The 19,038-nt window shown below is 40.1% G+C and overlaps 1 protein-coding gene across 8 annotated transcripts in view; it reads left to right on the top strand.

The window, feature by feature from the left end:
• The window catches only part of osbpl9 (oxysterol binding protein-like 9), a 188,751-nt gene that overhangs the window by 109,585 nt on the left and 60,128 nt on the right, over positions 1-19,038 (top strand). For 6 of the 8 annotated variants that reach the window (XM_048539058.2, XM_048539063.2, XM_059647940.1 and 3 more), the window contains 5 exons: positions 4,126-4,221; positions 6,472-6,519; positions 10,924-10,953; positions 11,085-11,135; positions 18,336-18,374. In XM_048539058.2, coding sequence (XP_048395015.1) covers positions 4,126-4,221; positions 6,472-6,519; positions 10,924-10,953; positions 11,085-11,135; positions 18,336-18,374 — 264 coding nt within the window. The remainder of the gene's footprint in view (positions 1-4,125; positions 4,222-6,471; positions 6,520-10,923; positions 10,954-11,084; positions 11,136-18,335; positions 18,375-19,038) is intronic. The other 2 variants (XM_048539061.2, XM_048539062.2) reach the window with 1 other exon arrangement.

The following is a 19,038-nucleotide window of genomic DNA, read 5'->3' on the forward strand; positions in this document are numbered from 1 at the left end:
TGCTTCAATTTAGCACTTCCACCCAAGGATGAGTTTTGTCTATTTCCATAACTATCTCAAAACTTAGGAAGTTATGATCACTGTTCCTAAACTGCTCCCACACTGAAACTTCGATTACCTGGCCCAGCTCATTACCCGAACCAGGTCTAGTGTGACCCCATCCCTAGTTGGACAATTTACGATTATTGTTTAAAAAAATTCATCGTGGATGCATCTAACCTGGCCCTACCTGATTTTCCTACAAGATTTAGTTGATTTAGTCTCTCTCTTCTCTTTAAATGCTTTGCATACTGACCTATTGCTCTCCTTCCCACCCTACCTAGTTTGAACTCTTGAGTGGCATGAGCAAACCTCTCTGGAAGGACACCGCCCCTCCAGTTTAGGTGCAACAAATCGTTCTTGTATAGATCCCACCCACCCTGAAAGAGATCTCCCTGATCCAGGTATCTGTATCCCTCCCTCCTATACCATTCTTCAGTCATGCATTCAACTATGCTATCTCCCTATATCTGACCTCACTAGCATGTGGCACAGGCAGTAATCCCAAGACTACAACCCGAGAGATCCTGCTTTTCAACTTTCTACACAACTGTTGCCTCACAGTGCCACGGACCCAAGTTCGATCCAACTTTTGGGTGACTGTGGAGTTTGCACGTTTCCCCCTGTGTCTGCATGGGTTTCCTCCAGGGGCTCTGAATTCTGTCTACAATCCAAAGGTTTGCAGATTAGGTGGAATGGCCATGCTAAACACAAGGTCATGGGGATGGGGTGTTGGGCCAAGATCGAATGCTGTCTGGAGGGTTGGTGCAGACTATGTAGGCCAAATGGCCTCTATCTGTACTGTAAGGATTCAATGATTCTCGCTTCCTAAATTCCCTGGAGAGAAATTCATCTCCACTTCTGCCTGTGTTATTGGTATTTATATGGATCAAAACTCTGTCTGCTCCCTCTCCCCCTACAGAATATTTTGTGCATGCTCCGAGACGTCCTTGGCCCTGGCATCAAGGAGGCATCCTGGAGCCTTGTTTGTGGCCACATAAACACCTATCTCTGCCTCTGCCTACAGCGTCTCCTTTCACTACCACTCGCCAACATTTTGACCATCCCTGATGAACGGCAGTGCTCGTTATGGTACCACTGATTTGGCCACTGCTGTCACTTTTCCCGGAGAGGTGCTTTTCCCTCAGCAGTATCCAAAACCTGGTAAACCTGTTTGAGAGGGGTATATTCACGGTGGACTTCTGCACTGCTTGCCCATGGTTACTAGTCTTCCTGGTGTTCACCCAATTCTGTTCTCTTTTGTCTGGTGTGACCAACTTGATAAAAATGCTATCCATGATGTTTTCAGCCTCATGGATGGTCCATAATGAGTCCATCTACAGATCCAGGTGCTCCATGTGGCAACGGGAGCTGAAATATGTAGTTACATTGGTCACTGGAAATGTTCCTGATTTCCCACATATTGCAGAAGGACTATTCCATGGGCTGAGTTCTCCTGCCACTTTGAACCCTATCAATGACAGCCCATAATCTAGGAACCAATTGTACAACCTCCCCACTACTCAGCAAAACCAGATTTCTGTTTCTGTCTGTCTCTCTGTGTCTGTCTCTCTGTGTCTGTCTCTCTGTGTCTGTCTCTCTGTGTCTGTCTCTGTGTCTCTCTCACTCTCACTCACTCACTCACACACACACACACACACACACACACACTCACTCACTCACTCACTCACTCACTCACTCACTCACTCACACACTCTCTCTCTCTCTCTCTCTCTCATATATATATCACCCTGACACTAATTACTCAGTCTCTAGACCTGGTTTCTCAGCAGCCACACCTCAGTCTCTCTTGAGTTGTGATGTCATCTCTGGAGCTCTGCCACTGGATTCAGCTCCACTCCCACTACCGCCGCGCTGACTGACCTCAGTCCCACTCTGACCAACCCTGTCCGTCAGGTATTTATCCACATTTTGTCTGCTGCGTGGTAATAGCTTCTCTTATCTTTTTTTTAGTTTGCCTCTGTGTGCATCACTGATTCTAATTTTTGATTTTCTAAATTGGTAATCACAAAATTTGAACAAACTTTTATTTTTGGCACTGTTCATCATCATACTACAAGCAAAAGAATATGTAGCCTAAAATGCTGGTAGTCATATGTAATTATCAGTTAATTTTGAAAATGTTTTCAATGTCAATTACTTCAATCTTGATAATTGTCCACAGACTGGAAAGCTGATCCAGTAACTTGAATTTTTTTAAAATTTGTTTTGGCAGCCTGTTGTCAATGAGTCTAATTTATTGAAGACAATTGAGGAAGTTGTGTTCCAACTTAAACTCTGCCATTGCAAGGAGTATAGTTATTGAACTATGTTTTCTTTGCAAAGCTTTCACCTTTCTCCACAAAATCTGCTTTGATTAATGCTAAGCTCGGGGTGGATTTAACTGAATCCCTGCTTGACCCCAGTCCCTTGTCTGTCCTTAGTGTGACACTAGTCCAACAGCAATGCGGCCTTCTGACAGGGCCTAGCAAGCCACTCAGTTTTATTAAATCGCTCTTAAACCCTAAAAGAACAAAACCTAGTTTCTCAGTGCAGCCTTTCTGCCTTTGGCTTTTTACAATGTTTCATTTAAAGACAACTTGAGCCTGCAAAGGAATAAAGATGAGCTATGTGACTGGGCAAAAGATTGGCTGTTGGAGTACGATATGGGACCATTTGAACTTGTTCATTTTGGCAGGAAGGATAGAAAAACAATGTATGTTTAGATTGCAAAACTCTGCCTCAACAGGGCATCTGGCTGTCCTAATATGTGATCAACAGGAAGTTGTTGATTACAAGTACAGCAAATGATGAGGAAGGTGAGCAGAACATTAAATTATTTCAACGTTAATGGACTATAAAAGTATGTTAGTTTTGCTACAGCTGTACATGGTATTGGTGAAGTCATGTCAAGAGTACTGTATACAGTCTTGGTTTCTTTATTTAAAAAAAAGATAAAATGGAATTAGAAGCAGTTCAGAGATGCCTCATAACTGATATCTGGGATGCTGGAAGGATGTTTCCCTTGGTGGGAGAGACTAGAATGAGAGAACACAGTTCATAAATAACGTTTTTGTCTAAGACAGATGGGAAACTTTTTTTTCAGAGGGGTTCCATTCTGTGGAGCTTCTGTCTCTAGAAAATGGTCTTGAATATTGAAATTGAGTATTTTTAAGGCTAATCAAAGATAACGGGATTAGGTGGCGTGGAGGTGAAATCACATTCACATTCACCATGGTCATATCAAAGGGCCACATGGTCTCAATAACGTGAAGGCTGTACGCCTGCACCTATTTCATATGTTCAAAGAATAGTGCCTCAACTTTCAGTTGGGCACCTTGCAGCCTTCTGAACTCAAAGTTGAGCCGCACAGTTTAAGATCATAACTTGTACCAAACTTTTTTCCTGTGTTTTTTGCATATAGGTTTTTTTTTCCACTCGCCTCTCTTATTCCCTTTACATTGCATTCAGGTGATCCTGTTTCAATATTTGTCCCATTTAATATGACCTAAAATGTTAATTCTGTCTTCACTCCACAGATGTTTCCAAATCATAAGACCATAAGACATAGGAGTGGAAGTAAGGCCATTTGGCCCATCAACAGCACACTGCTATTTTAATCATGGCCGACGGGCATTTCAACTCCACTTCCCTGCACTCTCCCCGTAGCCCTTGATTCCTCGTGAGATCAAGAATTTGTCTATTTCTGCCTCGAAGGCATCCAACGTCCCGGCCTCCACTGCACTCCGTGGCCGTGAAGTCCACAAGCCCACCACTCTTTGGCTGGAGAAATGTCATCTCATTTCAGTTTTAAATTTACCCCCTCTAATTTTAAGGCTGTGTCGACATGTCCTAGTCTCCCCGCCTAACGGAAACAACTTCCTAGCTAGATTTTGCAGAATTTTAGATTTCAGAGTCCATAGTATTTTTTTGTTGGCAGTTGTATTTTCCTATATCTGTTTAAGCATCTTGTGTATTCAAGTGTGATATGCTCGTAGTTGGAGAATTTGCTATTTCAGACCATTTATTTAATCATCGTCGGGTAGTTGTCACAAAGTCTTATACTTTAACTGTTTATCTTTGCAGGGTGTCGAAGCAGGATTTGTTCCGAGTGTTCAAGACTTTGACAAAAAACTTGCTGAAGCTGATGCCTATTTACAGATCTTAATTGATCAACTGAAGGTAATTGAATCTAATTTATCCCCCAACTTTTGGAATGTTGGGTGAATTTATGTAAAGGTTTCTTGAGACAAGATACTAACTGCTTAAGCATTGTCAGCCTTTAATCATAATGGAGCAATCACATTCTTCCACCTAAAAAAGGATATCTACCTTAAGTTTCCTACCAATTTTGTGATACTTCGGCTCAGAAATAAACAAAAGAAGGACATGCTACAAAACATCCAACCCCATTGTTTGCTATTGAGTTTTGCTGCGATTGTCCCATGACTCGTTCTATCGAGCCGCGTTCCATGCTGTTGAGTCCAGCATTAGAAAGGATCTTATAGTTTGTGTTTTTGTTCTGCCATTGAATTCTCATGATGGACCTCCAGGATCTTTGGGAGGTTTTCAGAAGTTTGATGAAGCACCTGATGTAGCAGTCCCAAGATTTTGAGACAAGCTGGTAGTAAAAACAATGGGTCAGTAGGATTTAATGCTAGCCTTAAGGTTAATACCATGGTCGTGTTGCTTATCCACTTAATTCCTAACATCAGTGCTCTTGTTTTCTGGGTCTTCACACATCTAATTTTGATTTTGTGCCAATCAGAGCTTTTTTTAAAAATTTATTTACAGGATGTGAGTGTGTCACCGGCAAGGTCAGCATTTATGGCCAATTCCTGATTGCCCTTTTCAGATTGGTGAATTACCGTCTTCAACTACGGCTGTGGTCTGGTGAATGTACTCACATAGTGCTGTTAGGGAGGCTGGAATGCTTTGAGACTTGAAGGGAACTTGCAGGGGGTGATACTTACTTCAGTCTGCTGATCTTGCCCTTCTAAGTGGTGGAGGTTGCAGGTTTGTGAGATTTTAAAGGAACCTTAATAAATTACTGCATCTTATAGATGGTACAACCTGCAGCCGTGGTGCACGAAGAGGGAAAGGGGTTGAAAGGATATGTTAAGGTGGCAAATGGAAAGCCTCACAATCGGACTCCTTTGTCATGAATGATATTGAGCTTCTTGGATGTCCTCAACAATTTTTAAAAATCCTTTCCAAAAACATTGTGTTTATCTCTTGCCCTTCCATAGCTATTCACTAGCTCTAATCTCCGACCTCTGTCATCTTTTGGCAATAGGCCTTCTATGGATTGCCTTCTCCCCGACTCTCATTCTCTCAATCCCGGTCTCTTTGTTACCTGTTTCAGAGATAGTAGGAACTGCAGATGTTGGAGAATCTGAGATAACAAGGTGTAGAGCTGGATGAACACAGCAGGCCAAGCAGCATCCTGCACCTCTGATGCTGCTTGGTCTGCTGTGTTCACCCAGTTCTACACCTTGTTATCTTTTTGTTACCTCTTTGGCACTGGCATCCTTAGTTTCAACAGCCCAATTGTTAAATTCCAGCCTCTTTGCCATCCATATTGCCTCCAGTATTGACAAAATCCTGCTGTATGGCCTATTTTTGCTGTATATATTAAAAAAAGTCAAGCTTTAGCTTTTACATAATTAATACCTATTTTTGCACTTAAAATGGAAACTGCTTAAATAAATTGGTTATGCTTTAGTTGCTGGAATTGGAGGTACTACTAGCCGTAAATATAATTACCATTGTTCAATATTATGTAGGTAGTTTCTATTGTAAATCTAAAGATATGGATTTATAATGGAAAAATAACAAAGTAAGGCAACATGAAGTTAGGTTGTATAAATGAGACCTATCTGAGAAAGTATCTTTTTCCTTGAATTAAAAAAGGGTAAATAACATTACGTGACCGATTTTATCCCTTACTCTTGGCTTCCTTATTTTCAATATTTCAATTTAGTTTAAAAGTCTTAGCAGAAAGTATAATTGTAGTATCATGTAGGCTCAAACAAATTGTTATTTCTGAATTTTTGTGATTAACTTGTATACAGTTATCAGAAATTGTGGATATCTGGATATTGGACTTGAAATGTTAACTCTGCTTCTCTCTCCATGTATGCAACCACACCTGCTGGGATTCTCCAGCATTTTATTTGTTCATATTCCAGCTTTCCAGCATTTGCATTACTTTGCTTTTAGTGCAGATATCAATTATTTTGACTGTACTTTGTGAAGAAATTCCTCAGCACGTGTTCCCAGGAAGACTTGAGTACTAGGATGTAGTCTAAGCTGAGTTATCTTGAACAGAGGCAGGAAGGATGTTAATTGGGTATCACTCCATCTGTATTGTTGAGAGGACAGAAAGTTCATGAATTTCTATTAAAATTGTTCATTTTGTTTCACTGACAGTTGTTTGATGAAAAAGTCAAAACTTGCAGCGATGATGAAGAGAGAAAGGTAATGATCTGTGTTTTTCCAGTTTATTTAATGTATGGCATTTTTTATTAAATAAGTGATCTACAGCTGCAATATTTTAAACAAAGTTTTGTAAAAGTAATGTCTAGGAATGAAGTATACCTTAAGTTGCTTTAGCTGATGATTTCCAGTCTGTTCTAAATTAGATTCATTTGAGAGAAATGAAATGCAATGTCAAGCAGTTCAAAAGGAGAACAAACAGGAAGATGGGTCAGGGTGGGATGCTTCAAGGGGCGGTGTGGACTTGTTGGGCCCAAGGGCCTGTTTCCACGCTGTAGGGAATCTAATCTAATCAAATTCATGTTTATGAGTATGTTAGTAGACAGTTCTCTTCACTACATAGATACGAGGGATTTTGATAGGTGAGAAATATATATACCCGATGTTGTTGTTGTTTGGAAATTCGCTTGAAAAGGTGTGATTCCTTAAAACTAAATGATGCACTTGAGTTGAATGCGATCCTGTTTCACTAAGCAGGCTCTTTAATCTAATTCTCACTGCATGTAACTGATGGCATTAATTTCCATAACTGTTTGATTTCACTCTTCTCCCCTCCTGTAAATTGTTTGCTCTGTTTGACTCCGTTCTGGATTACTGTTCTAAAAACTGTCAGTACTCTCAGCCCCTTAACCAGTCCTCATTTGTTAATGTAGATAGTCAAGGTCATCGAATAATCCGAACTGATTGATTGAAGCATTTCAATGATTAGGAGTGAGTGTTTTGGCTAAATTTTCACTCCTTAAGCAAGTTTAAGGCAATCGCAGTTTGCGTATAATTTCTTTGGTTGAGACCAGCTAACTCACATAACCAAGTCATCCTAATGACTCACTCTTGCTCCTAATTCATGTGTTCTTATGTTAGTTGTATATCAATTTAAAATTTCAATATGTAGTAAGAATTTGGAATTTCAGCCCAATGTGAAATTGTCAGGAAATAGCTTTAGGAAAGATTGCATGACCCAAAGTTCACATGTCTCCAAATAACTGAGTAACAGTATCAGTGAAGACTTTGGCCCTTTCAGGGAGGTCAACTCAGACTACTGGACTATGTTGTAGAGTGAGTTGAGAACCATTGGTGAATCCATGACTGATGATCATTTTGCCCCCGTAGCTTGTGATGATCTTGGTAATGATCCCCTTGCTGCCCAGGTGCAGGACCTACCCCTAAATCATGGCTACTTGAGGTATTGCAGTCAGTGACAGTGAGGCTGAGGTGGCGACAAAATCAGAAATCAGCTCTTCCTTTGTAAGGCATATATATTTCCTTATATCCAGAAAAGGGTAAGTATCTGCCGGTGAATTCAGGCACCTGTTGTCCACTTTGAACTGAACGTTGCGACTTGTGGACGAAGTGACGGTGTGTGCTGAATGGTATGCTATTCTGGATCACGGCGTGCTATGCTGCGTCAGTGTGGCTGATTTCTCCATGCACACATACTCCTCTGATACAAAGCAGTATTCATGGTCTCAATGGACTCCTCCATTATCTACACATCGCCCTGTGGACGTTACTTTGTGTGTCCCTTCACCGCTTGCAGCTGTTGCAGACAGCTATCAAAACGTGTCATCATCCTCAAGCTCAGAATGAGCCTCAGCCTTTTGATATTCATTGACTGACAATGGCTGCATTTGTCACTGTCACACTTGCTGCCAGCTGCCTAGGCAGATCTGTACTGTGCTCACCAGCCTGTAACCCTGAATCTAATTGAGTACAGCAACTACCAATGTGAGATTATCTGCAATAATGGACTGTGCTGGGCATTGATACAATGCTTAACTCTCTCAGGCTTCCTCCTTCTCCTCAGAGGTGACCAACTTGCTTTGGATCGCCCAACTCCATATCCTGTGGCTTAACTCTCATCTGCAAGACAAAATAGAACCATCAAAGACTTAAGGCTTTACATTTGCTCATGCCTACACTGCTTATTCTGGAGTTTTGTGGGTTCAGTTGTCACAATGAACACTCTGCAAAATGTGTACCAGATTCGTTCTTGTCCCCAACGCTTATTCTCTTGTCCTTTTTGTTTGTCATGCTTGTCTTAGTATCAATCACACAGTTGCATTGAAGCTCAGTCTCCAAGGTCACCTCCTTCATGGGAATTATGCCATATTTTGCTGGTTCAACCCTCATGTTATTGTTGTGTGCCATCCTATCCCATGCTCACAAAAAAGAAAACAAAGTTTCTCCACAAAGACAAGTACAACACCAATATTCACAAGTAAAATAATGCATTTTTGCTTTCCTCTTATGTAGTGGGAGGTGGTGGTGTGTGGTCTCGACAGGGAAAAGAACTGCCAGTGGCTACAGGTTGCATTTGGAATGGGTCTCCCTGACAAAATGTGGCTCTTTATATCTCCTTTCCCAACCTCCTCTCCATTTAAAAGCAAAGTACTGTAGATTCTGGAGATCTGAATGAAAACTTAGTGTTGGAGAAACTCAACAGGTCTGCCAACATCCATGGAGAAAGAAATTGAGTTAATCTTTCAAATCCAGTATGATGCATTGGAACTTAATGGATCTGGAAAAATGTAAGATTTCTATGATGTAGAAAAATAGTAAAGGAGGAACAAGTAGAACAAATTGTGTGGATACCAAGACAAAAGGCAGAGGGAGAGCTAATGGTAGTTGAGCCAAGAAATAGTTCAAGAGTAGATGTTAATGATAGATATTAATACCTACAGGGGCAGCTTGGTGGCTCAGTGGTGAGCATTGCTGCCTCACAGTGCTGAGGGACCCAGCTTCGATTCCACCCTTGGGCAACTGTCTGTAGAGTTTACACATTCTCCCTGTGTCTGCGCGGGTTTCCTCCGGGTGCTCTGGTTTCCTCCCACAGTTGAAAGGCATGCAGGTTACGTGGATTGGCCATACTAAATTGCCCGTAGAGTCCAGGGATGTGTAAATTATGTGGATTAGCCATGGTAAACGCAGGGTTACGGGGATTTGTTAAGGGTTGGACCTGGGTGGGATGGCCTTCAGAGGGGCTACACAGACTTGATGGGTTGAATGGCCTGCTTCTGGACTGAAGGAATTCTATGATTCTAATAGCAGGAAATAGATTTGGCTCTGGCAAGAGCGAACTCGTGCAAACAGGACAGAGTTGGGGTGCTGGGGAGAATGTCATCAAAATCAAGGACAGAATTCATGGTCTGAAGTTTGAATTTCTCCAGCCCTTTGCTTTTGACTAATAATGTATATGAGTACATCATTTTACAGGACAGTATTTTATCCAGCCAGGGTTTTTTTGTGGGGTAGTGCCACTGGATATGATGGAATAGTCCAATTTTTAAAAAAGTGTCCACATGCATTTAGTAGCAATTTTAAATAGTTCCAGTTTGATTCTTCAGTTTCTATATTTAGTATCACTGGAAATCCTAAGCAAAACTAAAACAGCAGTTTCTGATAGAGATATGATGAATGATGATGTTAAATGCTGCAGTGTCACTCTGTTGCGGTTTTAAAATGTAGGAAAGTATATATTGGAAGAACTGAGCATTTCCCATCATGTAAACAGAGCATAGGAAAATCATCAGATCTGGCAGCATAAGTAGGGAGAGAAACCGAGTTAACACTTCGAGTCTGATTTGACACTTTCCTTGGAGAACTGAACATTTCCTGCTATGTTTTCCACTGGTGTAATGCACATGCAAGTAGTGTTAAACTTAGTTTCTTAAAAATATTATTCAGATCAATATTAAAATATGTGCTTTAAAACCCAGAGAAGGCAAGTGGGAAAAGACCATGTGATGTTATGTAAGCTGACATAGTTTGGCCACTTAGAAGCAATGTTATCACATGAGGTGCTGTTTGGCAAGCAAGGTGAAAAAAGGCCCCTGGTCTTGATTGTAATCTTTACTTGAAGCTACTTTCTTTTCTACACACTCCAGGCAGGACTTTATTTGAAATTGAGGGTGTGGATGTCATCTGAGTATACAAATAAACTGGCTGTGATGTTCCCAATGAAATAGTTTGCCATCGACCATCAAAATTTGTACACTAATTGTAGCCATTGGGCAAGTCTGTGGATGATACAGACTAGAAATAGAACTTGAAACCTTCTGTCGTAAGTTGGCCAGTGAACCAAAAAATGTGTTGAATGAATTTTGCCACTGAACCATTGGGAAGCAAATTGATGAACTTTGAGTGCGCCTGCTTACATAGTCGCTTGTGACGAATGGAATAAAAGTTTGTTTTTAGTAGTAGCACTCGGCTAAATAACAATGAATTATTCTACTTAACAATCTATTGCTTATTCTAGAAATTGATGATTTAAATTATTTGTTTGTTAGTTATTTTTAGACATCTTTACATAAACGATACTTGACAATAGTAAAACAAAATGTTAAAAATGTTGCTTCTTATTTATGATTTTCTGTTTGATTTTTGTAGAAAGTTGAAAGCCTCAAAGAAGTAACAAATGTAAGTGCATGCATGTTTTATTAATTCTAATAGTAATTAAAGCTACTTTAGTATAGAAAATCTGTTGTATTAAATTTTGAAAAATGTTAATGAACATTGCAGTTCTGCATTATTTTTGCTTTTTTTTTCAGAACATGGTTGAATCAATAAAACACTGTATAGTGTTACTGCAAATTGCCAAGGTAAGGTAGCAGCTAAGCACATAATTACCTGTGTGTACTTTATTTTACAATTAGCCAAGTATGCTAAGCATATTTATTTGAAGTGTCTATAATAATTTACTGAAATAGCATTGGAAAATTATTTAGCACAACAGCATTGTGAAGATTAGTTCAAAATAACATATTTTGAGCATTTTTTGTTTGGCACCAAATTACTTCTGATTCTTTGCATAACTGATTCCAAAAACTGTTTGATTTTACAACTTCAGTTTAAATGTTTTCGAATCTGTGTATTTTGTTCAACAAAACAGTCAAATTGCTACATGGATTATGGTCATCTAATTTCATGTTTCAATTCTAGCATTTATAAGTATTTTTCACTGATTTCTTTATCATATGAAATTTGCATATTTTATGCATTAACAACAATAAATTATATAATTGAAACAAAAAGACAAAGAACTGCAGATACTGGAGATCGAAAACAAAAACTAAAGTTGTGGGAGAAACTCGACAGGTTTGACAGCGTCTGTGGAGAGAAAACGGAGTTAACATTTCGAGCCCAGTAACCCTCCTTCAGAACATATTACACGGCTAAATTGAAGATCTGATAAATTTTAAAGACCCTTAAATAATCTAATGCAATTCTGTTTTCTGAACTAGTTTTTTCTTCAAATAAAGACCAGGATGTGCATTGCAGTAAATCTGACATGACATGAATTGACAACTGACTTCATTTAGGATCACACATTGTATTCTACATTATAAGAGTGACTGGACTCCAAAAATATTTTACTGGCTGTAAAATGCTTTTGGATATCCTAAAGATGTTCTCAATTAAATATAAGTACATTTCTTGCTCTCTTCCTTCCATTTGGTTTCCAGACAATGGTCCATGTAAGTTTTTCTGTTCATGCGCAGATTAATTTTATGTGCATCAATATCAAAGTAACATGCACTATTAATGGAAATAAAAAAGAAGGTTTATTTTTAAAAGGTTGCTGTAGATATTGAAGAAAGATTAAAGACTGAATCATTTACTCAGTGACATGCTGGTTCACAAAATACCAGATTTACTGAACTCTACTTGAACTTACCATGGTAGCGTTTGAACTCAATCTCCACGTTTAGTTTGGTTTGTTAGTTTTTAGATTTTTGAATTTCTATAGAGTAGAATCCTAGAATCCCCAGAGTGTTGAAGCAGGCCATTCAGCCCATTGAGCCCACACTAACCCTATGAAGAGCATCCCACCCAAATCATAGCCCCCTACCCTCTTGTCTATGGCTAATGCACTTAGCCTGCACATCCCTGCTCACTGTGGGCAATTTAGCGTGGCCAGTCCACCGAACTTGCACGTCTTTGGACTGTGGGAGAAAACTGGAGGACCCTGTGGAAACTCGCGCAGACATGGTGAGAATGTGCTATCTTGGTACTGTATAATTTGATAGAAGTTGATTTGGTTGTTCAAGACTAATCAAGGCTCAATTGTTGCAATTTGCCAGGCTCAAAACAGTAAGAGCTAAGGCAGCTTTCCTTTTGAACTGTTTAAAAAACTGTAAAATGGCAACTTTTTTCCGCCGTCAGCGTTTATTTTTAAACGTAAAACTGCTACGTATAGTAAGGAACAATTCTTTCATATCAACAACAAACCAGCGAGAGGTGAAGTGTCTCTATGAATCTGAAGACTGATTGGCTGTTATGAATTGGAACCAGTATCTCTGAAAATTAAGTGTATGTTAAGGTGGAAAATGATACCTTGAAATTGGGGAACTGAGAGAATAGAATCCCAGGGAGAAAAATCACTGCTGCAATAGTTTTTGGAGAATTAGTTACGTTTAAACTGTCTGAACCTTTTTTAGGTTAGTAATCTTATGAATTGTAAAATAAGCCAATTCATCACTTAAAATAAACTGTTGCACAAAAAATATACAAAATTCAAATGGTGAGAGGTAATCTTTGGAAGTATGCAAGATTTTAAAATGTCCCATGAGATAAAACTGCAAATAATCTTGAGGTTATTTTGTAGGTCGAGACGAGCAATCTAAAACTTTTCACAAACCTTTTAGACTTGGCCTTGTGTATTAAAATAGCAGTTGTCTTTGGAATTGATCTTCCTTTGATAATGCTACAGAACCCATGCATTAGATTTAATATTAATGAACCTGAAATTTTTCTTTGTTACTTCTAATATCAATGTGTTTCAACTTAACTCTTGCTCACTGTTTCCTCACTACCTCATCTTCCACCCGACTTTGCCTTTCCTACTTGCAGTATCTTCCTGTTGCGTCTCTCCCATTTGCTGCTTATTGCCTTGCTCCTGACTCACTGCCTGAACTGTTGCTGGGAAACAAGTGTTGAAAAGGAGGTTACAAGAGGGCAGTGAGTGAGTGAGAAGGTCACGAAAGGAAGCAGCAGAATGGTTGCAGATCAGGCAAGAGCTGACATAGATTCGGGCTCAGAAGCTGATAAGTGAACTTAGCATTAGCTCCACCTGATTTAATTACATTAGAGATAATGGGAACTGCAGATGCTGGAGAATTCCAAGATAATAAAATGTGAGGCTGGATGAACACAGCAGGCCAAGCAGCATCTCAGGAGCACAAAAGCTGACGTTTCGGGCCTAGACCCTTCTGATGAAGGGTCTAGGCCCGAAACGTCAGCTTTTGTGCTCCTGAGATGCTGCTTGGCCTGCTGTGTTCATCCAGCCTCACATTTTATTATCTTAATTACATTAGACTTGGCTCTCATCTGTTAATTTCCTGTTGTGCAGAAGTCCACTAATTCTTTGCTCCTGGGCGAGGTTAGCAGTAACCATCATCTCGCTGTTAGGGAGTGTGTGGCCGTGATAATTAGATGTACAACACTTGATGGACTATTGCATAGCCAGCAGGTGCAAGCTGTGGGCATTGACCACAGATGAAAAGTTTCCATTTTTGTGCACTTAATGTTTGACTATTTTAGGCTGTTTTGTAAATGTACTGTGCTGCTGAAAGCAAGGCTGCGTTGTGAGATAAGAAACATGATTCTGGCCATGACCATGAGCTGTAGATGTGTGGAATTCTGTGCTATTAATTCAGTCTACTGCTTTTAATTGCTTAATTCATATATTTGTTCTTTAGTTTGCTTGCACTTAACTCCCATTTTGTATTGTTTACGTAATTTAAAGTTATTGGATCATTCTTTTAATGAATTGTTTGGGATCTAGAAGTTGTCCAACAGAATGGCCAAAGAATGGTAATTGTACAAAGAAGAACCAAGAACAAAGGAAAATTACAGCACAGGAACAGGCCTGTCGGCCCTCCAAGCCTGGAAAAATCCAGATCCTTGATCTAAACCTGTCGCTTATTTTCCAAGGACCTGTATCCCTCTGCTCCCTGCCCATTGACGTATCTGTCTAGGTACATCTTAAATGACGCTATCGTGCCCGCCTCTACCACCTCCTCTGGCAACGCGTTCCAGGCACCCACTCTGTGTAAAGAATTTTTCACACATATCTCCCTTAAATTTTTCCCCTTTCACCTTGAAATCGTGAGCCCGAGTAATTGAGTCCCCCACTGTGGGGAAAATGCTTCTTGCTATGCACCCTGTCTATACCTCTCGTGATTTTGTAGACTTCAATCAGGTCCCCCCTCAACCTCTGTCTTTCTAATGTAAATAATCCTAATCTACTCAACCTCTCTTCGTAGCTTGCACATTTCATACCAGGCAATATCCCGGTGAACCTCTCCAAAGTATCCACATCCTATTTGTAATTTGGTGACGAGAACTGTACGCAGTATTCCAAATGTGGTCGAACCAAAGTCCTACTCAACTGTAACATGACCTGCCAACTCTTGTACTCAATACCCTGTCTGATGAATGAAAGCATGCCGTATGCCTTCTTGACCACTCTATCCACCTGCATTGCCACCTTCAGGGTACAATGGACCTGAACCCAAGATCTCTCTGTGCATCAATTTTCCGCAGGTCTTTCCCATTTACTGTATAGTTCGCTCTTGAATTGGATCTTCCAAAATGTATCACCTTGCATTTGCCTGGATTGTATACCATCTGCCATTTCTCTGTCCAACACTCCAATCTACCTGTGTTCTGCTGCATTCTCCGACAGTCCCCTTCACTATCTACTCCACCAATCTGCAAACCTGCTAATCAGACCATCTGTACCTTCCTCCAGATCATTTATGTATATCACAAACAGTGGGCCCAGCACGGATCCCTGTGGAACACCACTGGCCACAGTTCTCCATTTTGAGAAACTCGCATCCATTACAACTCTCTGCTATTGCCCAGCCGGTTCTCTATCCATGTAGCTAGTACACCCTGGACCCCATGCGATTTCACTTTCTCCATTAGCCTACCATGGGGAATCTTATCAAACGCCTTACTGAATTCCATTGTATATGACATCCACAGCCCTTCCCTCATCTATCAACTTTGTCACTTCCTCAAAGAATTCTATCAATTTGGTAAGACGTGACCTTCCCTGCTCCAAACCGTGCTGCCTATCACTAATAAGCCCATTTCTTCCAATGTGAATAGATCCTATCCCTCAGTATCTTCTCCAGCATCTTCCCCACTACTGACATCAGGCTCATCGTTCCATAATTTCCTGGCTTAGCATTGCTGCCCTCCTTAAACAAGGGGACAACATTAGCAATACTCCAGTCCTCCAGGACCTCACCCGTGCTCAAGGATGCTGCAACTATATCTGTTAAGGCCCCAGCTATTTCCTCTCTTGCTTCCCTCAGTAACCTGGGATACATTTTAGATTTTAAAATATAGATATTAAAAAAAGTTAATTTCATTATTTAATTAGACTTTCAATTATTTACTTGTGTGATGAAGCTTTTAGAATTGGATTTTTTTAATTGCATCACCCTTTTTATCCTCTATTCACCTCCTAAGCTTCACAAGTAATTTTTTGCATATGTGTACATAGTTGTTTTCATTCATTATAGTTTGAATTTGAAGTGTTACATCTTCATGATTAACCATTTTATTCTGTCACCTTCTGCAATTTTTTGCTTTTACATGCTTTGAACTTGTGCTATATCTCTGAATTTCTTCACAATTTTCAATACATTAGTGAATGTACAGATCCAATTTCATATCCTTTTTGATGCTATATTCATCCCAACATGGGGTATCCTCCCTGAACATTGGAGAAGCAACACCCAAAACCAGTCCAGCCTGTCTCTGCCTCCCTAACCTGTTCTTCCTCTCACCCATCCCTTCCTCCCACCTCTAACCACACCTCCATCTCCTACCTACTAGCCTCATCCCACCTCCTTGACCTGTCCGTCTTCCCTGGACTGACCTATCCCCTCCCTACCTCCCCACCTATACTCTCCTCTCCACCTATCTTCTTTTCTCCATCTTCGGTCCGCCTCCCCCTCTCTCCCTATTTATTCCAGTCCCCTCTCCCCATCCCCCTCTCTGATGAAGGGTCTAGGCCCGAAACGTCAGCTTTTGTGCTCCTGAGATGCTGCTCGGCCTGCTGTGTTCATCCAGCCTCACATTTTATTATATTAAAAACTAGAGTTAGGTTCCATGATCTAAGTTGAAATACACCTGCATTTTTAATGGTTAACTTCATACATTGTTAAATGAAATAACTGTTAAGATTAAATTGAATAGAACAAAAATTATCACATCTCCTTGGGGTACCATTTGAAGTACACCCTCCAAGTGTTTAATCTGGGGTGTTACTTCAGGATTTCCATTTGAGGAGACCTTTACTCACTGGGTTCTCGGTCATCTGCTGAAACTGTTGCTTGGTCCTGGCTCAACATGACTATTGCGTCTTTCTTCGGGATGCATGCCATCCTTTTTTGTTGCCCAAAGCTGTCTCTGATGTGGGCTCAGGCCCTTGCTCACAGGCCCTAGCTGACTGGAGGATGTCAACCTCTTTCCCCCTCCTTCTGATCATCAGGGTGTCAGACCTGGCTAGGCACCTGTCATTTTTTTTTTCTTGCTGTCTGGCTAATCTGTCTGATCTATCTGATCTATCTCTCGCTCTCCCTCTCTTCACCCCCTCTCTGCTTTTTCTCTTCTGCTCGCTCTCTCTTTGCTTGTGCTGACTTTTTTTTACTTGCATGCGCTCGCTTGCTCTTTTTTGCTTGCACTCTTTTTTTGTGCTCTCACTCTTTCTCTCTTTCTCTTCTCGTGCTGTGTTTTCACTGTTTTCTTTCAGCTCTCTCTCTTTCATGCTGTTTTTTCCACGCGCGCTGTCTTTGTTGCATTCTCTGTCTGTCTTTCTTTTGCTCTTTTTGTTGCTTTCCCAACCCCTCATCCCCTTCCCTGCTGCCTTCCTTCCTCTCCCAACTGCTCACCCTTTTTGTCTTTCTCTTTGTTTTCCTCTCTTGTTTTTCCTCCCTCCCTCCCTCCCCTCGCGCTCTCTCTCTCGCGCTCTCCCCCTCTCTGTTCGTCTGTGTCTGTCTGTCTCTGTCTCTTGCTTGCATGTGCTCTGTCCGCCACGCTCTTTCTCAACAGTGAAAGAGAATTCATTCTCCAGCCACTCAACTAATGTTGAATAAATTAGAACTAAAAGTTTAATTTCTTCTTCTACGTTGAATACCTTTGCACAACTTTTATTCGTAATGAATGGATGGATTAAATTCTGCATTCAGTCTGTGCTTTCTTTCAGCACATGATCAGTGCAATATGAGGTGATGAACCATTTATATCTGCTTCACCCCCCCCCCCCAACCCCGCCACTTCGTTCGTTCCTTCCTTCCTCTAGGGACCTCATCAGCATTTCTTGGTGCTCTACCATGATTACGTAGCTAAAGACATGATTTTGCCATGTGGTGGATCATTGCAAATCCCCTATCCCACTATTATTAAGCTACGCATTTCAGTTGCAAGGGCAATGTGCTGTCATAGTTTTATTTGATAAAACAAAAGATTAGCAAATAACATGTATCCTTCATTAAACCTATATTTTAGTACAACATAGAATACAGTATAAAAGTGATGCATATAAAAATAAGTAAATGGTAATTTAGTGATTTTTCGATATTCTCAAATACTGATTAGACTCAAACAAAAACTTTTGTCCAATTGAATTAAAAATAGCCATTGAAATGGTAATTATTTTGAATACTGGATATTTTTAGTTTAAGTATAGTAATGATTACCAAAGCGTTAAATGGGATATTTCAGACTTTGAACTGTTGTTTAATGGTATCTTGAAAAATCTCTTCTTTCCAAAATTTAAGGACCAAAGTAATGAGGAGAAGCACGCAAATGGATTTATAGTAAGTTTGTGAACCAGTATGATGTCTTGTTGCTCTCTTCCTTTTTCTTTTGTACTTTGTGTATGCAAGAACAATTGATATGAAATGCAGTTCAGGAGAAAATCTTGTGTTTCCAGTGGTGGATATTTAATTACTGATTTACTGTGATTTACATTTTCCCTCTATCAATGGTTTCATTGCTTTTACATTTTCTCTAGCTTGGCATCTATGGTCAGTGTTGCTTGTAAAATCATTACAAATCACAGGCATATTAATATTCTTAGTTGTGTAACTGACCACATGAGCCCCTATACAAAAGATGGAAATTATGCTTTAAACTAAAACTGTTGAATGTTTCTGTTTTACGCCATAGCCCAGATTTTTTGAATACAGTAATGATGCAAGCTTTTATTTTGAAATTTACTGTTGAATTTCAGCACGACGTTAATTGGTTTTTGGACTGCAATTTACAAGAGAAGCAGGAACTTGTGATTTGTAAGCCTGTGTAGATGCTGGGTTATGTTATGAAACTTTCAACTCTGAAATGGGCCTGATCTTTCTGAAAATCAATCATGCAGCTGGAAATCTTTAATTCTCTATCCAACTGCTTGACTTTCTTGAGTGCTTGCTAGTTGCTTGGCGTCCCTTCACCTGGTTGTAGGACTAGATGCAATTTACATTTTTT

Source organism: Stegostoma tigrinum, chromosome 8, assembly GCF_030684315.1.
Source record: "Stegostoma tigrinum isolate sSteTig4 chromosome 8, sSteTig4.hap1, whole genome shotgun sequence".
Taxonomy (NCBI): Eukaryota; Metazoa; Chordata; class Chondrichthyes; order Orectolobiformes; family Stegostomatidae; genus Stegostoma; species Stegostoma tigrinum.